General features: G+C 43.0%; 1 protein-coding gene across 3 annotated transcripts in view; it reads right to left on the bottom strand.

The window, feature by feature from the left end:
* The window catches only part of LOC148021609 (TLC ATP/ADP transporter), a 79392-nt gene that overhangs the window by 17025 nt on the left and 41429 nt on the right, over window positions 1-20938 (bottom strand). For 2 of the 3 annotated variants that reach the window (XM_087697061.1, XM_087697062.1), the window contains one exon: window positions 9590-9676. In XM_087697061.1, the coding sequence (XP_087553187.1) occupies window positions 9590-9676 (87 nt within the window). Of the gene's footprint in view, window positions 1-9589; window positions 9677-10035; window positions 10276-20938 lie in introns of those variants that run through there. The other variant, XM_087697063.1, reaches the window with a different exon arrangement.

Below are 20938 nucleotides of genomic sequence, written 5' to 3' on the forward strand. Positions count from 1 at the left end.
TCCCTATTTTCAACCTATCTCTCATACTTCAACGCAAGGTACACGAGTCTCTACTTTGTCCCTTCATCTTTTTCTTTTTCTTCACTGCCTTTGCAACATGTTGGTAAAGAATAAGTTAAAGCAAGAGTGCCACATGCTGATCCCGGAAAATCTCCCATTGAAGGTCCACTCATGTATGTTAATACAAGAAAGGGTGATTATAAGAAAAAATCAAGTATATTTTCACCCTCAATTTCAATTTCCATCACCTCATGAAAATCAATTTAATGCATCATCATTTCCACAACAGTTTCAAAACCCACCCATTCCACCCACTTTTTTTGTTACATCACCATTACCTTTTACACCATTCACCTTTGCATATCAGACACCACAAGGTTTTGCATACCACACCGAGGATCCCTCAAACATAGGCATAACCTTAAGGACCTCTACACCTTCAATTTCGGGTAGTGCTCATACACCTTTGGGGGAGGCTCAACCTTCATCCTACACACCTTTGGGTTACACCCAGCATGGGGTTTCTTCCCCTACTTATGCAAGTGTCGATCAACTCATACAATGGATTGCCTCAATGGCTATACCTAGTGGACCTACTAGTCACTCTGTTGTACCCCAAGTGAAATTTTGACAAGGCTTACATGCTCCAATGCCTCCACCTCCATTAGCACCTTATGGAAATATTCATGGTCCAACACCTCCACTATCGACACCATATGGACACTCACAATCTATTTCTACCCACTCACCTCCTATTCCTTCTTATCCCCCTCCCTCCTACCCTCCTTATCCTTCTCACGCTTTATCTAACAAGACTCGTTTCAATACGTTAAATTATACAACTTGGTCAAATCTTATGAAACATATTCTTGACTCTTAGAACCTATGGGACCTTGCACACTAGTTGGAAACCCCAAACCGATCCCACCCTTGTCCTATTTGAGGTTGTCCACTCATGGGAGGCTAGAAATGCCTCCGCCATAGTCGAGTTGATGCAAGGTCTTTTCATTGAGTTTCACTCACAGTTACAACACTTTGACCTAGCATCCAATGATAGGCACACTTGACTGGCAGCTATGCGGCTTGGGATAGGACGTGTCCTATCACACTTAACCATGAACTTCAAAATTTCAAAATCATTGATTGAGATGACCTTAAGGTCAAGTTGATTGAGTATCAACAACTTCTCACTAAGTTCTCTACTATAGGGGCTTCTAAATCCTCTAATGACCAGGTCACATTGTTTCTAAACAAGTTGATAAGAAAATCCTTCCATTTTGCACAACATGTGATGTCACAACCTACCATGTCCATTTTCTATGAATTTGAGTATCAGCTACTACATTACAAGCACGGCTCTTCAATCAATTTCACCGTCCTTCATCTTTCGAGAGAGAGTCCTCTCTGCATCTTCTTGAAAGGGGCACCAAGGGGAGGGCAAACAAAACCAAAACCAATATTCAAATCAAAAACAAAATCAAGCTAGTGAGTCACGAGGAAACCTCCCAGTTTTCTCTCAAAACCTGGTGGCGGAATGTACCTAAAAAGAACAAGTATTGTCAACATTGTCAAAAGGTTGGTCATTATGACAATGAGTATTGATCAAAGGCCAAAGGCACACAACTGAAATCAAAAACTTAGATCCCCCGCCCCTAGGTCAAGCAACCCCCAACAAGGGAGGCAAGGTGGTAGCAAACAAAATCGGGGGTAGTGGTGCGGTCAGTCCCACACTGCCACCGATCAGCCATTACAATCGGCTTCGTTCTCAATGCCAAAGGGCTTGTTAGACTGGTCTACAAAGGCTCACCTTGTCTCTTTTGGGACATCTAAGGATTCAGGTCTCGTCCACATTTGTGAGTTATCTCCAAACGAGGTGATTGTAGAGGCCTAATCTTCGCAGCCAAGCACTTCTTCTCTTGTTTGGGTTGTGGACAATGGAGCTACACATCACATGACCCCCATCTAGGATATATTTCTCACCTAAGCCCCTACAACCGTGCATGTTCAAGTAAAAAATAACTCCTCGATCAAGATTTAGGTTCACAATCGCATCAATTTTACCACCACTAACCAAGGTCTGGATCTCACAATCCTCGACAATGTCTACCACATCCCCCTACTTGGGGTGAACTTGTTATCTATTCAGTAGCTTTGTCAGTTGGGACGAGCAATCTTCTTTACAGTGACCACAATCGAGGTCCTTTGACTCTCAAACTCGTTTGGTGATTGCTCACACAGCCTAGTGGCCTTTACCAAATGACCCAGTTTCTTTCTGAGGTGACAGGTGAGGGCTTAGTGTTCCACCACTTCTAGGCTTTAGCCACCACATAGAAGCCTACGAGCAATGAGCGTCTTTGGCATTACCACTTGGGGCATCTCCAATATGACTCTCTTTATGAGTTGTCTTGCCTACAGATGATAGAGGGCCTTTTGTGCCTAAAACTGCCTAGAGATGCCTGTAAAGCTTGTCAACTAGGGAAACACCATTGTACTTCATTTCCTCAACAATCCACACAATCCGCAGTTGACTTGCCTACAAATGATAGAGAGTCTTTCATGTTTGAAACTGTCTAGAGATGTCTATAAAGCCTATCAGCTAAGGAAACACCATTGTACTCCATTCCCTCAACAATCGACACATAGAGCTAAGGCGCCCCTTAGATTGATCCATGTTGATTTTTGGAGGCCGACATCCATTGCTGCCTTAAATAGCGTGTTGTACTTCTTTTTGTTAAGGGATGATTTCTCGAGATACATGTGGATATACTAAAGCATAAATTTGACGAATTCACCTACTTTTCTACATGGGCATTGTTGGTACATAACCAGAACGGTCATCATATAGGTTGTATGAGGAGTGACAATAACAGTGAGTTTATCTCCCACAAGTGCACCGAGTTTCTACAAGAGCATGGCATCTCTCACCAACTCCCTTTCTCAGAATGGAGTCGTAGAGCATAGAAACCGGATAGTCACGAATATGGCATACTCTATGCTATTCATAGCAGAGCTCCCTAAGCACCTTTGGATCGAGGCTGTTAACACTTATTGTACTCCATTCCCTCAACAGTCCACACATAAAGCTAAGGCACCCCTTAGATTGATCCATGTTGATTTTTGTAGGCTAATATTCACTACTACCTTAAACAACGCACTATTTTTTTTTTAAGTGGATGATTTCTCAAGATACATGTGGATATACTTCTTAAAGCATAAATCTGACGCATTCACCTACTTTTTTGCATGGATGTTGCTTGTACATAACTAGAATGGTCGTCGTGTAGATTATATGAGGAGTGACAATGATAGTGAGTTTATCTCCCACGAGGAGTTCACCGAGTTTCTACAAGAGCATGGCATCTCTCATCAACTCTCCTTCTCATAATGTAATCGTAGAGCATAGGAACCAAACAATCGTAAACATGGCACACTCTATGTTGTTCGCAGCAGAGCTCCCTAAGCACCCTTTGGATTAAGCCTGTTAATACTTCAGTGTACATTCTCAACCAATGTCATGCCCTCCTACATACCGAGGCCTCCTTAATTTCTTTGGCTCTCGGTATGTAGTTTCTCATTTTAGAGTCTTCGAGTGTCATGCATGCATGCACACTCTTGATAAGATAAGAACGCTCAGTCCGTGAGTTGACCTCCTTAATTTTGTAGGATACTCCTTCGAGGTGAAAACCTATCATTTGTTTCATCCTCAAACAAACAAGGTGATCATACAGAGAGAGGCTTTTTATGAGAGGGACATTGTGCAGTCTTCTACACAAGACTCCGAGCTCGTTTCTCAAGATATACCATCAGAGATAGTGCCTTCTAAGCGAGGTCTACTGCCCGCTCCTAACCTTCCCATAGATTCTTCAATCTCCCAACCCCCTTCATGAGACCCTTTATTTCACAAGTACCAATAGACCATGCAAGATTCGGGGATCCTTACATACGATTCCACTCCAAAGGCTCTAGAAGATCTACCCGGCTTGCTCCTCAAGCTTCATTTATGTCACTATTTACAGCAAAGTATATCACACATTCCGAGCTGAAAAGTTGGTAAGAAGCTCTTTAGCACCCCCAATGGTGAGAGGCCATGGAAAAGGAGCTATAGAGTATTGATCAAAATGAGACTTTGTCCTTGGTGGATCGTCCAAGTCACAAGAAAATCATCCAGATCAAGTGGATTTTTAGGACCAAGCTAAAAGCTTAAGGGACTTTAACAAGTACAAGGCTTGCCTTGTAGTACAAGGGTTTCACTAGCCACTCACCATGGTTGGCTGATCTACCAAATGGATGTCAAAAGTTCCTTTCTAAACACTTTATCTGAAGGAGAAAGTCTATACGACCACCTGGATTTTATTCTATTAATCGGAAAGAGAAGATCTTTCGTTTGCAAAAAGACCTTTATGGGCTGAAGCAAGCACCGTGGTCTTGGTTCCAAAAGATGGACAAGTTTCTTCGCACTCACTAATACCCTTCTATCCCTTATCACTCAAACTTATATGTGTGTATCACTTCAAAGGATGGACAAGTTCCTTCAAACTCACGGATACCATTCTACCCCTTATGACTTGAACTTATATATCCATATCACTTCAGAGGGGATCAGCTAAATCCTACTATATGTAGATGATTTACTTGTCACTAGCTCAGATTCTACTACTATAGTGGAAATTAAGGCCCAACTTAGTTCCACATTTGAGATGACCAACCAGTTGTCTTATTTTTTGGGAATGGAGATAGTTCATTCCAAGAATAGTATTTTTGTGTCACAGCAAAAGTATGATCTTCGTCTTATGGATCAATATTGTACAGATCATACATGGCCTATGGCCACGCCTCTTGATCCCACTGTCTTAGGGATGACCATCTCTTTCTCCTTTTGGGACATAAATCTTTTGAAAATAAAACAAATCCTCTCAAAAAAAAAAAAAGGTCCACTATGTTTCCATCCACCTTTGCAAGACTTCGTAGGCCACTAAGCAGCTAACATACACCCTTTGTCTGATGCTCTGGCCTCTTTGGGGTGAAGACTTCGGCTTCCTTGGTGAGATTACCATCACCTCTGTAGTCTTGGTAGGTCACTGGGCAGCCAGCATGCACCCTTTGCCCAATGTCCTGGCTGCTTTGGGATGGGATGCCTTTGGGAAAAGAAAAGAAAAAGGGTTTCAGCTTGTTTCTAGTTCCTTTCCGGTTCCGGTTTTGCACTTGAGATATAGTGTTGAGCTAAAACTACATTAGCTTTGTTTAAACAACTCTAAAACTCAAATTAATTAATGAATTTGAACCTTTTATTAAAAAGAAACACAATCCTAGAGAGTTTCTGTGTCCCACATGCAAACCCTAATTTGGGAGACCCAAACTTTCTATAAATAGATAGGCTGCCCTCCCATTCAGCACAATCTCTTTTTTGCAATTTGCAGGTGCTACAGCTTTGCTGTCCACACCTCGTTCATGAAGGAGATCTCAACCGCACAAGCTGTCCACCATTGCTGTTCATCCACCGGCACCTGTTGTCCAGCCTTCTACTACAGTTTGCTGCTGTTTCCAGCCCCAGTACGACTACTGCTGATCAAGTGACTACTGTCCAACCTGTTTTCTATTGTCGCCAGCTGCCACGTGTGCAGGAACTGCTATGTTTGTAGTCTGCAGCTGCAAACCAGCCTGCCACATCATCAAACAACCTACATTTTCTTTGTTTTACTGCCGCCCCAGTCTATTACACCATCAATCAGCCGTGTTTTGCTGTTTTGGCTTCACTACTGCCAGACACCTTCCGAGGCTGCCTTGCTGCATTTTCAGATCCATCGGGAGTACAAAACACTCTCCAGCTCATATTCTCTATCCTGGTCCTTGAGACATGGGAGTTTGGGGGGTCAATATTCATTCATTGCAGAGTGTGTTTGCTGCATCAGCATTGTATTCTATTCAAATTCATTCAGTTTATTATTCGCTATGTTCATTGTCTATGAGTTACCCTACCCTAACTCTGTTCTATTATCAATTTGTGCTTTGTCATACAATTGTACTTGAGTTTTTAATTTAGGACATTTCTTTATAGGAACTGCTTCTTAAGTATTTCTTTAACTAGGTAAGGGCTAAATTTTTGAGTATGGATTCTCTTTCACATTTGAGAGTGAGTTCAAAAGAGAGATGTCCTATTCTTACACCCTTATAAGTATTGTGCACTCCCCTATTGGTTTTTCATTAGTGCTCTACACATAAAACACGTGGATGGATAGCACAAATGTATCTGGAGAACTAAGATTTTGCCCATGTTGCCATCAATCAAAGGCATGTCTTTCTTGAATGCCCGAATTTCCAACACATAACAGAACCATGAAATCCAAGCATCCACTTCTTTGAGCTTCTACAAATTGAATCATCAAAGTTTGAGGGAAAGTTCACGCTTCAATAGACTATAGGAGATACGCAGCAACCATCAAAGATTGAGGTCTAATTTAAACTTGACAGAAGTGTAGACAAGAGATAATAGGGTATAATATAGTAACTTCAAGCATGAAGAAAAATAGACAGCATCCCTTTATGGCCCTAAGAATCTCGCAAATTCACATTCAACTAACTTTTTATTGTTGCATTGTCAATCTTTTCCATCTTTTGTTTTCTTAAAATTGAGCAAACTTGTAACCATCTCCAAGATCAGTGCTAAATCTAGTCAAATGGATAGTGTTTCTGAATGTATGTAATTGTAAAGAATTTTCCACAAATAGCTTGCAAATAAGCTTTTTCCAAGAAACGGAGTAAGTGAAGGAGCAAAGACAAGTGAAAGAAGACAAACTATTCAAAAAGTGAGAGAAAAAATATTACAAGCTCTCCTCTTCTTCTTATTCTAGAGAAACATAGGACAAGGCTCTTGAGCATGTGACTAGGCTGTCAGAGAGCACACTCACATGTGAATATATGCTAGGGCTTGCAAGAACACAACTAAAACACAAAAACTTAGACAATAACACAATAAATGCAAAACATAAACGCGGGACACGAAAACACAAATAAAGAAAAAAGAGAACTCTGAATGAATAAGCATTGTAAATGATGGAAAGAGTGTACAAAATGCTCAAAGGCAGAGCAATGGAGGTAGTCGGAGTGTGACATCCACAAAAGACGGATCGCAAGTGCTATAACCACCAATTGAAGCTAAAAGAATGCTCACAATGGAAGGGCAAAAGGCTGGTAACCAAAAATGCATCAATCTAGAGGATGAATCCGGCTGTACACAGCAGTGTACCACCCGAAAAGTGCTGGAAACTGATCATTGAGGTTGAAAACAATATGGCGACAACTGAGGAAGATGAGTCGAACAAGCCTGCACTGAGCAAAATGCCAGCTATCTAATGTCCACAAGGGAGCTGATCAGCACGGTAGTGAGTAGGAGCTGAAAACACAGCTGTCTAGGGCTGAAGGGGTCGCTAGCAGGTAGTGGACAGGCACCAGGGGACTGATGATGATGTGGCAACACTGACTTGGGGCTGGATATCCATTAAAGAAGGGCCGATGGCTGGGGACCTGCAAAACGAGATAGATAACCCACAAGAATGGGATAGGCTGAATGGTGAGCAGCCCATCTATTAATAGATGAGTGGATCCTCCCAAATTGGGGTTTGGCTTAGTGGACACAAAAACTCTCTAAGGACTCATTTCTGTGTAGTGAAAGTTTCCATCTAGCTGCTGCTGGCGACTACATCTCTTGCCCCAAACAGCCTGTTGCTAGATTCAGCCTCCAAACTGCCGCATTTTGATTTCCAGCCTGCCGCCCTTCCATATTCAACACTCTCTCAGATCCAACTGGTGGTTACAAACCTCAGGATCCATCTGCAGTGAACGTCACACCCCAACTACATCCATTGCTCTGCCTTTGAGCATCTTGTGCATCGTTTCCATCATTTACAGCATTGATTCATTCACTTCACAGTTCTCTTTCTTCTCTATTAGTGTTTGTGTTTCGGCATTTTGCATTATTATCTGAGTTATTGTGCTTTAGTTGTGTTCATATATTCTGTGTTGTCTCGGTGCAAACCATAGCATAGCTTACAGCTGTCTTACAGAAGCAGATGCAGCCACTCATAGATAAGACTCGATTGGCCCTCCCTTGGGGTCTTCCCTTCAGCAGACAGGTATGTGCCGGTGAAAGGAGGTAAGTGCATTACTGAGCATTTCTAGCAATCCCCAAGAACTGACCACGGCAAATAGGTATGTAGCTAACTTGTAGAAGTGGATGCAGCCACTCAAAGAAAATATCCTAGTAAGTGCAAGTTACAAACCTCCTCGATCTCTCAGCCCTCCCCTTAGGTCTTCACTTATAGAGGACAGGCTTGTGCTGATGCAAGGAGGTTAGTCTAAGACCAGAGCAGAGCATTAATAAGCCTTTCTAGCAATCCCCGGTAGCTGATTTGGGAGCAGGGGGGCCAAAAAGGTCTCTTTTTCATGTGGCTTGTTGCTCATGGTGGCCTTGAAGTGAGCAACCAGCTTGTGCAGATGCACTAGCAGGGTGCCTGTAAGAGGTGCTCCATGTTGTGCTTGGAGACCTTGCCACATTATCTTTGAGACAGTAAAGAGGTACAGATCTTGTGGAGAGTCCCTGCAAGCTTATTCATCAAGCAAAGCCAAACTAGGGATGCATCACTTGTTCGAGGGTGGCATTGGATGTCATCTTCTCAATGAGACTGATGTGAAGGATCCTAACTACATCAGTAAAGGGTGGACCCTATGTTGTGGCCGACCTGGTCTGTTCAGAATAAGCCTGAGAGCAACCCTAATCCCCCCCACCCCCCTTTCTGGCTTCTTTCTGCCATACTCCTTGGATAATATAAAACTCTAATCTCCACATAAAGGCACTCACAAGGGATAAGAACATCCGCAGGCAGAAATGATCCTCATCCTCATGTAGGGAAAAGGCTGCCGCATAGTGCAACTATCCGCATTATGCAATCTTGCACACCACCATGATCTGTACCCATGGCATATGCTTGCTATCCTTTCCTGAACAGAGGCCCCCTCAGCCTCTGGCAGTCTCGAACTGCAAACTGCCAGAGCCTCAAACTGATGTTCACAAAATAGGAGGGAGAAAGTGGCACTTTGTAGGAGGGGGCTCTACACCAGTCCGACTACCATATGGCAGTTGACTGCCTGCGTGCCTGCCATCCACTGCCTGCTACGCCTGTCCCCAAACTGCCCCAAAAAGTGCCTGGCATAAAATTACTATTCTCTAAATGAATGCAAAACTCACAAGAAATAAGAGGAACAAAGGGGGAGACTATCCTCCTCCTCTTTTACTACAGCAATAATTATGATGTATAGACCACACGTGTCAATTCTATGATAAAACTGCAAAAGCAATCATGGATAAAACATTGCAGCTGCCACAACATTGAAATATTTGTTACTTTGAGCAATGTTAGACTCTGTTCACTGGAATACTTATTTTTAGCAGGAATCACAACCAGATCAGCTAACATTTACAAATATAATGGGTTTGAGTTTTCACAAAGCTGATCTTCCCTGGGCATTCTGTACTGCACACCACTACCGTGGAAACATCTCAGAGATACTAGGTTTCCATTATTTGGAGATTTACCTCAAGTGACGTGGTTGACTCGGCACAGTATAGCATGTAAAATATAACTAAGGAAGCACCAAAAAATCTGTACATGATAAAAAGAGCCTGCAGCCATCAAAGAAGCAATGGGATTTTATCAAACACCATAGCAAATCTCACTTAAACAAATTTGGAAAACAAAGCATCCTCTACAAAGCTTGGGCAATCAAGGACTAGTCATATCTTCTTTGGATCCCCTATGCTTACTTTTGTGAGCAATAAAATAAGAATGACAAGAATCCAAAAGCTAACAAAGCCAGTACAACACATACAACTAATGGAAGCTGAACAAAGTGAACACAAACTAAAGAAGATGCAACCACAAACTGAAACCAGCCTTCCTTCTTGGATAGGGTGGTAATACCTGATTAAGCACTTAATTACAGCAATGAATCAATGAGCATAAACTGAAATGCACACTTTACCTTAATAATCTTGGATCGTTGTTGGCCCCAAAATTGGCATCTCTTTCGGTATTTCTTTAACTTTATTGGCTAATGGATTGGGTACAAGCTGAAACGTCAATCTGTCATCTCTTCTTGTGAGCTCCTGTCAAAGTCTGACGGAAACATAGGAGCTCTGGCAATTTAGGTGCATTATCTTTATTTGTCGGCTTCTTGTGTGCATTCCTAGGCCACATACTGCTTTCTACAGTCTGCCTACACCTGCCGGACATTGTCATTGTCATCGTGGATTTTCCCAGAGTCACCCCTATTTTTCAGGCATTTTATTCTTCAATGACCAGCATTTATTGCTGATCGGCCAGCATTTATGGCCTCTCCTCGTGCAGGTCGGCCAGATTTGGGCATTTATGGCCATTTATAGCCCTTCACTCTTCAATCTTCACTCTTCCCTTTGCAAGTACACACTTTGACTCTCCGTGCTTGGTGCTACCATTGTCATCAACCTCATCTGGTGCCCTCACTAACACTTTGGGCTGCGTGCATGGACTAATCAATCCATCATCATTATATCAACATTTTTCTTCAATCAATGCAGTATTCTTCCTTCATCTTCTACTTCCTCTCTTTTTCTCTCTCTGCTTCCCTCTGTGTTTGTCTTTCTCTTTCGTTGTGCACTTTCACGTGGTATCATTGCCTAAGTGAGGACATAGTGTGGAGATTTCTTGCAAAAGAGTAGGTTTTCATTGCAAAGGAGCAGCCCAAATCTTCAAAATGCAGATTTTCAACCTGTGTTATTGCATTTATAGCATGTACACATGGTCCATTGCCCGTCCGACCTTCCTGACAGCCAAGTGACAGCCTCCAAGACCCAAGCGGCAGCATCCAATCATCAAGCGGCATCTATTTCTGTGTTTTGCAGAAAACACAGTTTTGTGTTTTGCAAGTGACCTCTTCTTGGTGCAAAAGAGTAGGTTTTCATCACAGAGGAGCAGCCCAAATCTTCAAAATGGAGATTTTCAACCTACATTTACTACGTTTATAGCCCGTACAGGTGGTCCTACCGTCTGACCTTCCTAACAGCCAAGCGACAGCCTTCAAGACCAAAGCCGCAACATCCAATCATCAGGCGGCATCTATTTTTGTGTTTTGCAAAAAACGCAAATTTGTGTTTTGCAAGTGACCTCTTCCTCCATGCGTTTATAGCATGTACACGTGGTCCATTGCCCGTCCGACCTTCCTAACAGCCAAGTGACAGCCTCCAAGACCCAAGCGGCAGCATCCAATCATCAAGCGGCATCTATTTCTGTGTTTTGCAGAAAACGCAGTTTTGTGTTTTGCAAGTGACCTCTTCTTGGTGCAAAAGAGTAGGTTTTCATCACAGAGGAGCATCCCAGATCTTCAAAACGGAGATTTTCAACCTATGTTTACTATGTTTATAGCCCGTACAGGTGGTCCTACCGTCTAACCTTCCTAACAGCCAAGCGACAGCCTTCAAGACCAAAGCGGCAGCATCCAATCATCAGGCGGCATCTATTTTTGTGTTTTGCAAAAAACGCAAATTTGTGTTTTGCAAGTGACCTCTTTCTCGTGCAGGCACCAGCATCTTGCTACAAGCGATAGCTTCCTGGGCATAGGTGATTGCTCTCTGCTACAGATGACAGCTTCCTAGTGGCAAACGATAGTTGTTTCTTTGATAAACGCAGATTTCTGGGTGATTGTAAGATCGAAGATGTCTTACCATTCCACGAGCTTTGATGTTGGCGCCCAGTTTCCAACCTGCAGCCCGTCTCCATCTACTATCCAGCCATCATTGACTGCAGCCACATCATCTTCAGCCTGTCCATTGCCGTAGGCGACAGCTCTCAGCTGCTGGTGACTACTCCAAACTGTCCCAGACTGCTGTTCAGCCTACTGTCCATCATCTCCAGGGTCAGCCAGCCTGTGTTTTCAGCATTGCAAGCCCTGACACTCTCAGGCACTGTTTCAGCCTGCTGTCCATCATCTCCAGGGTCAGCCAGCCTGCGTTTTCAGCATTGCAGGCCCTAACACTCTCAGACACTGTTTCAGCCTGCTGCTTACAACAGACCGTGCACAGTTTCCAGCCCCCGATCAGTGGTACATTGCTACGTTTACCAGTTTCTAGCCTCCAGACTGCTGCGTTTTGGTGACCAGCCTTCTGCCATTCACTATTCAGCACTCCTACACTCCGACTAGTGGTCACAGACTTGGGATCCGTCTTCGATGGACGTCACACTCCGATATTGCTTTGCCCTTGAGCACACTCTACATTCTTACATTCATTTACAACATTCATTCACTTCAGAGTTGCGTTCTCTCTCTCTCTTCTTCTATTTGTGTTTAAGTTTTTGTGTTTCAGTTTTGAGTTTTGCTTTTAGGGTTTCAGTTTTGAGTTTTGCGTTTAGGGTTTGAGTTTTGCCCTCTGTGTCTGTGTCTGTGTCTATGTGTTTGTGTTTCTGTCGTGGTCGTACACTCTGTGTGTCCTTAGTGCAAACCCTAGCACTCTTCTTAACAATAACGGCATCACCTGTGCTAGAAAGCAACAGAGGAAGAATCTACCAAGCCCTTCCCTCAATCTGAGAAAGCGGATCCCTTCCACGCCTTGGACTTCGCCTTGGCCAGATGATTGGGGTCGCAACCTAAGGAAAATGAGGACTCATCGAAGGAGTCTACATCCCACTTCTTCTTCTTTTCCTTCCTCTTCCATGAGGCTATTAACTCCTTGCAGTCCTTGTACAAGTATTCCTTCTTATCACAGTGGTAGCATTGGGCCTTTGACTACTTCTTCTTGTCACCCCTCTCTAAAGATACAAGAGCCTCACTAGAACCTCCATAATGAGATGAAAACCTCCCCTGTAGATGCAAAGGTGCCTCATAGTCAAGCACCATCGAGGACATGTGTGTGAAGCTCACAGGAGTAGATGATGTTTGTGCCCTCAAAGCATTCGCCACTCCATCAAGCTCCAAGGGGAGCTTGTAGAGTATCATTCCCACAAGATGTGCCTTTGGAAGGGCGAAATGCATGTGTCGAAGTTGGTCATGTGCCTATCTAATAAGGAGCAAAAATAATTGAATGGTATCCTTAGACTCAAACTTCATCTACTGAAGCTATCCATGAAAGGTCACTGCATACATGGTGAAAGGTGCCTCATACAACATTTGAAGCTTTGACCATACTTCAGGAGATGTCCAACAAGCAGCGACTTCCAATAGAACTTCCTTAGAAATACATTGAAGAAGAGCAGAATAGGTAAGCACATCATCCATATCCTATGTAAGTGCAGCTTCCTCATGATTATCCACATTAAAATCTTCAAGAAGTGGAAAAGGACGCTGAGGACGTGGAATAGCTCCACAAACAATGTACCATAACCGCTTCTACACAAACCAAGCTTTCATGACAACACTCCATGTTAGATAGTCAAGTCCATGTAACTTATCATCAGTAGAAGTGCATAAAGAAGCCATATGGAGAGGATAAGAAGAGAAAATAGAGTGAAAGTATGGAGAGAGAGAGAGAGAGGACAGCCAACCAAACAGCAAAGACTACACAAAATGAGAGTTCCCACATAGTGATAACCAAAATCGGATCAGAAAAGAAGGATGACTGCTGTAGGAAGTGGGAAAAACAGCCCAAAAATGCCAAAAATAGCAAAAATAACCTGTATAGAGTCGCCCAACTAGCAATCAAGAGAGAAACACAAAAACGCAGGCTGAATTGAGCATTAAATGCAGCAATCTAACGTGGACAGGTTAGACAGTTGTCGCAAGCTAAAGACCCAATGTCCTAGGCTGAAAACCCAGGTCGTAGGGAACCACAAACATGCTCTGTAACAGGTCGCCTCATCAAAAGGGGTAAAACAGGCCTGTAGTCAGCAAGGAAAAATCCAGCAATCAATAGGAGAACAAATCTCGAAATCAAATACCATGTCAAAAGTGGATGCAGCAATGGAAGCATAAACAAGTGCTGAAATAATCTGTTGAACACAAGCCAAAAATAAACTACTAAACACAAGACATAAGAGAAAGAAAGAGAGAACACTGCAAAGAAGAAAACTCAAAAGAATGCTTGGGAAATGCAATCTATATACCAAACACAAGACAATCGCGTACAATAGTGAGTCCGAAACCAGTCTTCCTTCTCCGAAAGGGTGGTAAATAACTTGATTAAGCACTAATTATAGCAATTAACAAATTCACAAAACTAAAATGCACACTTTTACCATACAATCTTGGACATTGGACACCCTATTGGCCCCAAAATTAGCACCCCTCGCAATATTCCTTTACCTTGTATTGCAGATAGAAGGGGTAAAACTGAGATCCTTTAATCTCCTCCACTAACCCAAGTGCCTCTTGTTGTCAAAACTGACCAACAAGCCTCCAACCAATTTGCCCCTTAGTTTGCTTGGGATTAGCCTTCACCCTACTCCTTGAAAGACAAATTCAACCCCAAATCTGATATTGGTTGGTTGGCCTCTTGAATCCCCCTAAAATTCCTCAATTTCAATTCCTGGAATTCAAGTCATAGGCCCTCAATTCTGAACACGCATCCCAAGGCGGCTATCAAAACCCTACTTTCTACTGTAAATTAGGATTTAGAGCAAAGATTGACTAAAATCTCTTCCTCTAATGGCTCAAACTGTTGGAAAATGCTGAGATAACTTGAGAGATGGTTGGGGGATGAGAAATGATGCTGTAGAGAGAGAAATTTCAAATTTTCAACGTGAGAAATGCAAAAAAACTGCTGCTGCCTTGCTCAAACAATCATGGAAGCTATCACCTATAGCCTAGGACCACCAAAAAGATTGTTGCCAATTTCTATATGCTATCATCTGCACCACAAGGACCTTGGGCTACTGTCACCTACTCTTGGAAGGCTCCAAACTACTGTCACATACTGTAGGACTGATCTTTGGTGGCTACAAACCACATTAGCAGCCTCTCCTTGCTCTCTAACAGCCTTCTTCTCTCTCACAATTTCTGGAATAGACTCCACTAGTCCCTAAAGACGTTTTACCTACTTGCATCGGCAAGTTTTGCCAAGTGGCAGCCTTCTAATCCCATTTTTCAGCATTATTCAACTTATTAAATTAATTTTTAGAATATTATGTTTGAAAATTATTTTAATAATTATTCTGATGCTCAAAAAATTAATTATTTGTCTTCTAAGTGTCCCTGAGCAATTATTGACCCTTAGACTAGCATTAACTAATTAATTAACATCTAGTCTCTAATGTCACCATTGGCATTAGTGGCCAATAAATTGGTTTAGGCCAAAATCTAACACCGAGTACCACCTAATACTTATCAAGCATAACTTATTACAACTTTTGCCTTTGGCACCCGCTGCATCCTCGAGGTCCTAGGCTTGTTACCATGAAATAACTACCATGTGCATCACATGTGCTAAAAACCTTACACATTTGATTAATAGCTTAATCAAATATTATCGACAAGATTAAAGCATCTTAAAATTTCACGTCCCCATGACAAAGTCACTGGCTGCATGGATACTAGCACCAGCTCCTCTCCAATAGGAAGTCCACATGGTAAATGATGATGACTAAGGAGGAGGAGCCCCAATATATAGGCATAAAATAGGCCCCAAATAAATGCTGGTCTTGACTAGCATCATAAATGCCAAAATTGGCATAAAATGACCACAACAAAAATGCCTAAAATAAGTACAATGTGTCCAGTCCTAAATGGCATGCATAGACTCACACATGGGCTAACAAGATTGCTAACAACAAAGGTGTATAATACATCACAACCCTCAAGTGGTGCAATTATTAATGCTAGCCGACCAGCATCATAAATGCCAAAACTGGCATAAAATGACCACAACAAAAATGCCTAAAATAAGTACAATGTGCCCAGCCCTAAATGGCATGCATAGACTCCCACATGAGCTGACAAGATTGCTAACAACAAAGGTATACCAAGCAGTACATCACAACCCTCAAGTGGTGCAATTAAAAACTCTCCATTGTCCACATAACTCTATATATTCAAGCAAAGCTTCCCAATCAAAGGTATGACTGGCTTTGCATGGCCCTTGGATACCATAACAACTTCTCCCATGGATCCCATCTCATGCTCTCTCATGCCTAGACGAGCTACCATGTTTGTGGAGATAAAATTGGCTTGTGCTCCATTATCGAACAAGATCAATCCATGCCAATCTTTGATTTTCCCCCGTACTCTACAAAGTTCAATAGCATCATCATTGGACTAATTGTTAACTACATCAAACACTAAACCAACGGTTGTTTTGGGCTTTTTCCCGTTGGGATCTCCCTTATTTCTAGTCTTTGCAGTTTGCTACCTATTGGGACAATCCTTTATCATGTAACCCTCTTGTTCACAAACAAAGCACTTATTTGCAACAATTAATCCTATAAATTATGCAATTGAATTCCAAGCCTTTCTATGCTATTTTTGTCTCTTATCAACCTTATTTTCAAATCCTCCCTTCTTATCACACTTTGAAAACTTTTTAAAAGGCTTCTTATAATCATCTTGGAACCTTGAACTCTTTCCACAAAGCAAAGCATCAGCTGTACTAGCCGTCTCTATGGTTGTAACATACTAGTCATAGTGGTTTTTATGCAAAAAATCATGATTCCTTCAAGCAACCCACAATGATACTTCTCAATTTTCTCACGAAGACGATAAGAATTAATAGGCAGTAATGCATCCCAAAACGTCTTATTATACTGCTCCAGATTTTTGCCCTACAACGCATCCAACTTATTCCAAGGAATCATAGCACCCACTTAAAAAGTTCTCGTCAACCGATTTGAACCAAATATTTGCTTAAACTATACGCATCTTGACAATGCTCTACCTTGTATTAGAAGTGTGTGTTAGCCTGTCTATGTTAGTTATGTGATCTGTCATCTCCTGGTTGTGAGCTCCTGTCAAAATTCAACAAAGACACAGCATCTCTAGCAGTTTAGGTGCATTTTCTTTATTTATCCGCTTCCTGTGCACATTCCTATGCCAGATTCTACTTTCCACATTCTACCTACACCCATTGGACATCATCATTGTCATCTAGGAATTTTCTGGGTCACCCCTATTTTTCTAGCATTTGTTCCTTAATGACCAGCATGGTCATTAAATGCTGGTCAGCCGGCATTTATGGCCCCTCCAAGAGTAGGTCAGCCAGTTTTTTGGTGATTTCACTATTTATAGCCAACCCCCCCCACTTGGTAGACACACGCACTCTTCAATCTTCAATCTTCAATCTTCAATCTTCAATCTTCCCTTTGCACGTGCACACTCCGACACTCCAAGGCTCTGTGCTTGGTGCTGCCATTGTCATCAACCTGATATGGTGCCCTCACTAATGCTTTGGGCTGCATGCAAGGATTAATCAATCCATCATCATTGTATTAGCATTCATCTTCTGTCAATGCAGTATTCTTCCCTCATCCTCTCTTTCTTTCTCTCTGCTTCTCTTTGTGTTCATGTTTCTCTTCCATTGCACACTCTCACAAGGTATCATCGCCTGAGGACATAGTCTGGAGATTTCTTGCAAAAAAGCAAGTTTTCATCACGAAGGAGCAGTCAAATCTTCAAAATGCAGATTTTCAACCTGCCTTTACGGCCCGTACAAGTGCTCTAGAACCCAATTGCCCCTTCCAATGATCAAGCTATTAGAAGTGGTGCAGCAACGGAAGCGTAGGCAAGTGCTGAAATAAACTCTTGAACACAAGACAGCAAAGAGAGAAAACAAAAGAACACTACAAAGGAAGAGAAACTCAGAGATGTGCTCAAGAAATGGAATCCATATACCAAACACAAGAATGACGCGTACAACAATGAGTCACTTGCTGTGTGGGCACCAACACTCGCTCCTCTCTCCAACAAAAAGACCACTTGAAGAATGATGATGATTGAATATGAGAGGAGGAGGAGCCACTGAATAAATATGCCAAAAATGGCAGCTGGTCGGTCAGCAATAAATGCCTAAATAATCACTCATATAACCACTATAAAATGCCTAAATTACCCAGTGATATCAGGCATAGCCCAGACTCACACATGAGCTGACTAGACTGCTAACACCCTCTCTCACATCATGGGTGATCGAATACAATAGAATGAGACAATGATAATCATATACAACAAAGAACCACCAGAGTAGAACCATGGAAACCCAAGTAGTGAGTGATCAAGCCACCACCAAGGTGCCTTGGAGAGAACCTGAGGTCAATGTTGATCGTACCAGCTCTTGAAAATAGAGAAGAGCCATAACAGATTTCCGTGTCTGTCAACATTGTCTCGTAGTAGCATACAAGACTATCCTATCAAAAATGCATGTGAACATATGTGACTATGGATTCCCCGCCTTTGGTCAAGACCGCCAAAGTGCCCCCTCATGTGAGCTCAAGACTAGGAGCAATCCTAGTCGCTAACAAAGAAACAACTCATCATGAGCCTCGATGTCAATCCTAGCTCCAAGATTTAAATCAACCAGACTTCGATCGATGGATCAAGAATGTCCCGCTCTGAAACCTGTGCAATTGTATACCTATATAGATGAGGCACAACTGCCCCATCTCATGACCCCCTCACACTCCCTCTCTGGCACCGAAGAGTTGTAAGGGATGACCACATCACCTAGACTAGAAAGTAGCAGAGCAAGGGGCAATCAAGCCCTTCTACAGTTTGAAGAGGTGGATCCCTTCTGCGTTGCAGACTTCTCCTTCACTGAAGAATCGGAGTCGTAGTTTGAGAAAGAGAATGCCGTGGCGGAGGAGTCCGCGTCTTGCCTCTTCTTCTTCTTCTGTGAGGCTGCTAACTCCTTGCAGTCCTTCCACAAGTGGCCCTTCTTACCATAGTGATAACACTAGGCCTTTGACTTCTTCCTCTCATCCCTCTCTGAAGTAATAAATACCTCACTGGAACCTCCAAAATAAGATCAGAGTCTCCCTTGTAAATGCGAAGATGTCTCATACTCAAGCAGCATCGAAGACATATGTGTAAAGCTCACAGGCATAGAAACAGGGAATGGCTATTCCGGCCTGTAGGAACGGCCTAACACGTTCCAAACCCTTGCAGGAGGTGAAACGGCCAGGGAACGTTCCCAAGGCCGTTCCCTGCTGTTCCCTATTTGGAATGGCCGTTCTAGGCTTGTTGATCAAAAATTTATGTCTTTTGTAGTTTTTTCTTTTCACTTGTATCGCACTCCTACCACATGTTTACCCATCTCCATCGCCTAATGTGCACACACTAATCTCTCTCTCTCTCTCTCTCTCTCTCTCTCTCTCTCTCTCTCTCTCTCTCTCTCTCGTAAAAGGTAATTGTATTAATTACGAAAAAAGGTACAAGTTTACATGATTACAAAATACACGAGTGCCCTAAGCCAACGTGTGTAAAAACCCAATACTAGGCTACGAAAAAGTTACACAAGTCATGGCAAAGACCCAGAGGAAATTGCCATATGCCAAGGAAGCAGGTCCTCCCGAGGGAGCAAGTCCGAATGCCGAATAAGATCTATCTGCCAATGCAAAAGACCTTTAAGCCGGGCAAGGTGTCTCCGTACATTAGATGCCAAATCAAAAAGAAAGGCATTCCGAGTGGTCCAAGTGTACCAGCATCCCCAGTATTTGAAGAAGTGGAATAAGATCTTCATATGCAATTGGGGTGGTGTGGGGTATTTTGGGCGCACAAAAACCCAATCGAAAGGGGTTAGTGAGGATCCCACCACTGTGCGCCAAACCTGTGACAAGAACGACCAGATATTCTTGGCGAGCGGGCAAGAAATAAATCGATGTCGGGCCGATTCTGCAGTAGTGGTACAGAAGAAACAATTGCCGTTCGAGATGCGACGCTTGGAAAGGGCCGAAGCAAGAGGGAGATCACCAATCATGACGCGCCAAAGAAAGACCTTACATTTGAAAGGGGTCTTATTCAACCAGCCTTCCATCACAGTTGCCTTCCACCATGACTCAGATTTCCGCAATCCCCACACAGTATTAGCTTTCACAGCCAGCCAATGGTGATCTTTAATCAGAAGATGATACACCTGATTAGCAGAAGCCTTTTCCAGACTCAAGCGGCCTGCAAGGTCCCAGTCCTGCCAAGGACGATCCACAGCGATGGCAGGAAAGGGTTGCCTGCCCTGAAGCACCGACAGAAGCTTGTCCCACAAATCACGATATCCGCGCGGGATTTTGAAAAGTCTCCTTGCAGTACGAAAGGATGCAAAGACATTGCGACTAGCAAGGGTGGCATCCGCAACTGAAGTCAAACCCAAACGGGCCATGCGGTTATATCTTGGTCTGAGCTCATGTTTGGCTTCCCATGAAAGTAATCTGGAGACTGCCAGCAATTCCAATTGAAAGGAGTTAGCATGCACGCGATCCCCCACTGGCTGCCAACGCGCCTTTTGGAGCACCACTTTCCAGGAGCCAACCAAATGCAGTAACAAAGAGAAGGCGCGACTCAAAAACCGAGAGTCTGCATTGAGGACATGCCACCAGGAGCACCAAAGTCGTGTATTACCATGCCGGAGCCCACTGTCCTCAAGAAAATAACGGGCTATAATGGTCCATGGGTGATGATCCACACACAACGCGCGAAAAAGAGACCAACGAAGAGCCCGCATATGAGTTTCAGCATCCAAAATAGCCCCCCTACCCAGGCGTTTGGGGGTGCATGTATGTGACCATGAAATCCACAAAATACCTGCGTACAAAGAATCCTTCTTCCATAACATGAAACGAATGGGGTGACTGAGAGCCTTCAAAGTAGTAGGCCTCCACGGCAGCAATGGTAAGAAGTATGTGAGCATCGGCAGCATAATTGTCTGCGCCACTTTGAGGCGGACATGGAATGGCCACGCTTGCGACTTCCAATACATAAACTTAGCTGTCAATTTCTGTGAAAT

The sequence above is a fragment of the Lygodium microphyllum genome, chromosome 17, assembly GCF_053477565.2.
Source record: "Lygodium microphyllum isolate KBCC chromosome 17, Lygodium_microphyllum_v1.1.10, whole genome shotgun sequence".
Classification (NCBI taxonomy): domain Eukaryota; kingdom Viridiplantae; phylum Streptophyta; class Polypodiopsida; order Schizaeales; family Lygodiaceae; genus Lygodium; species Lygodium microphyllum.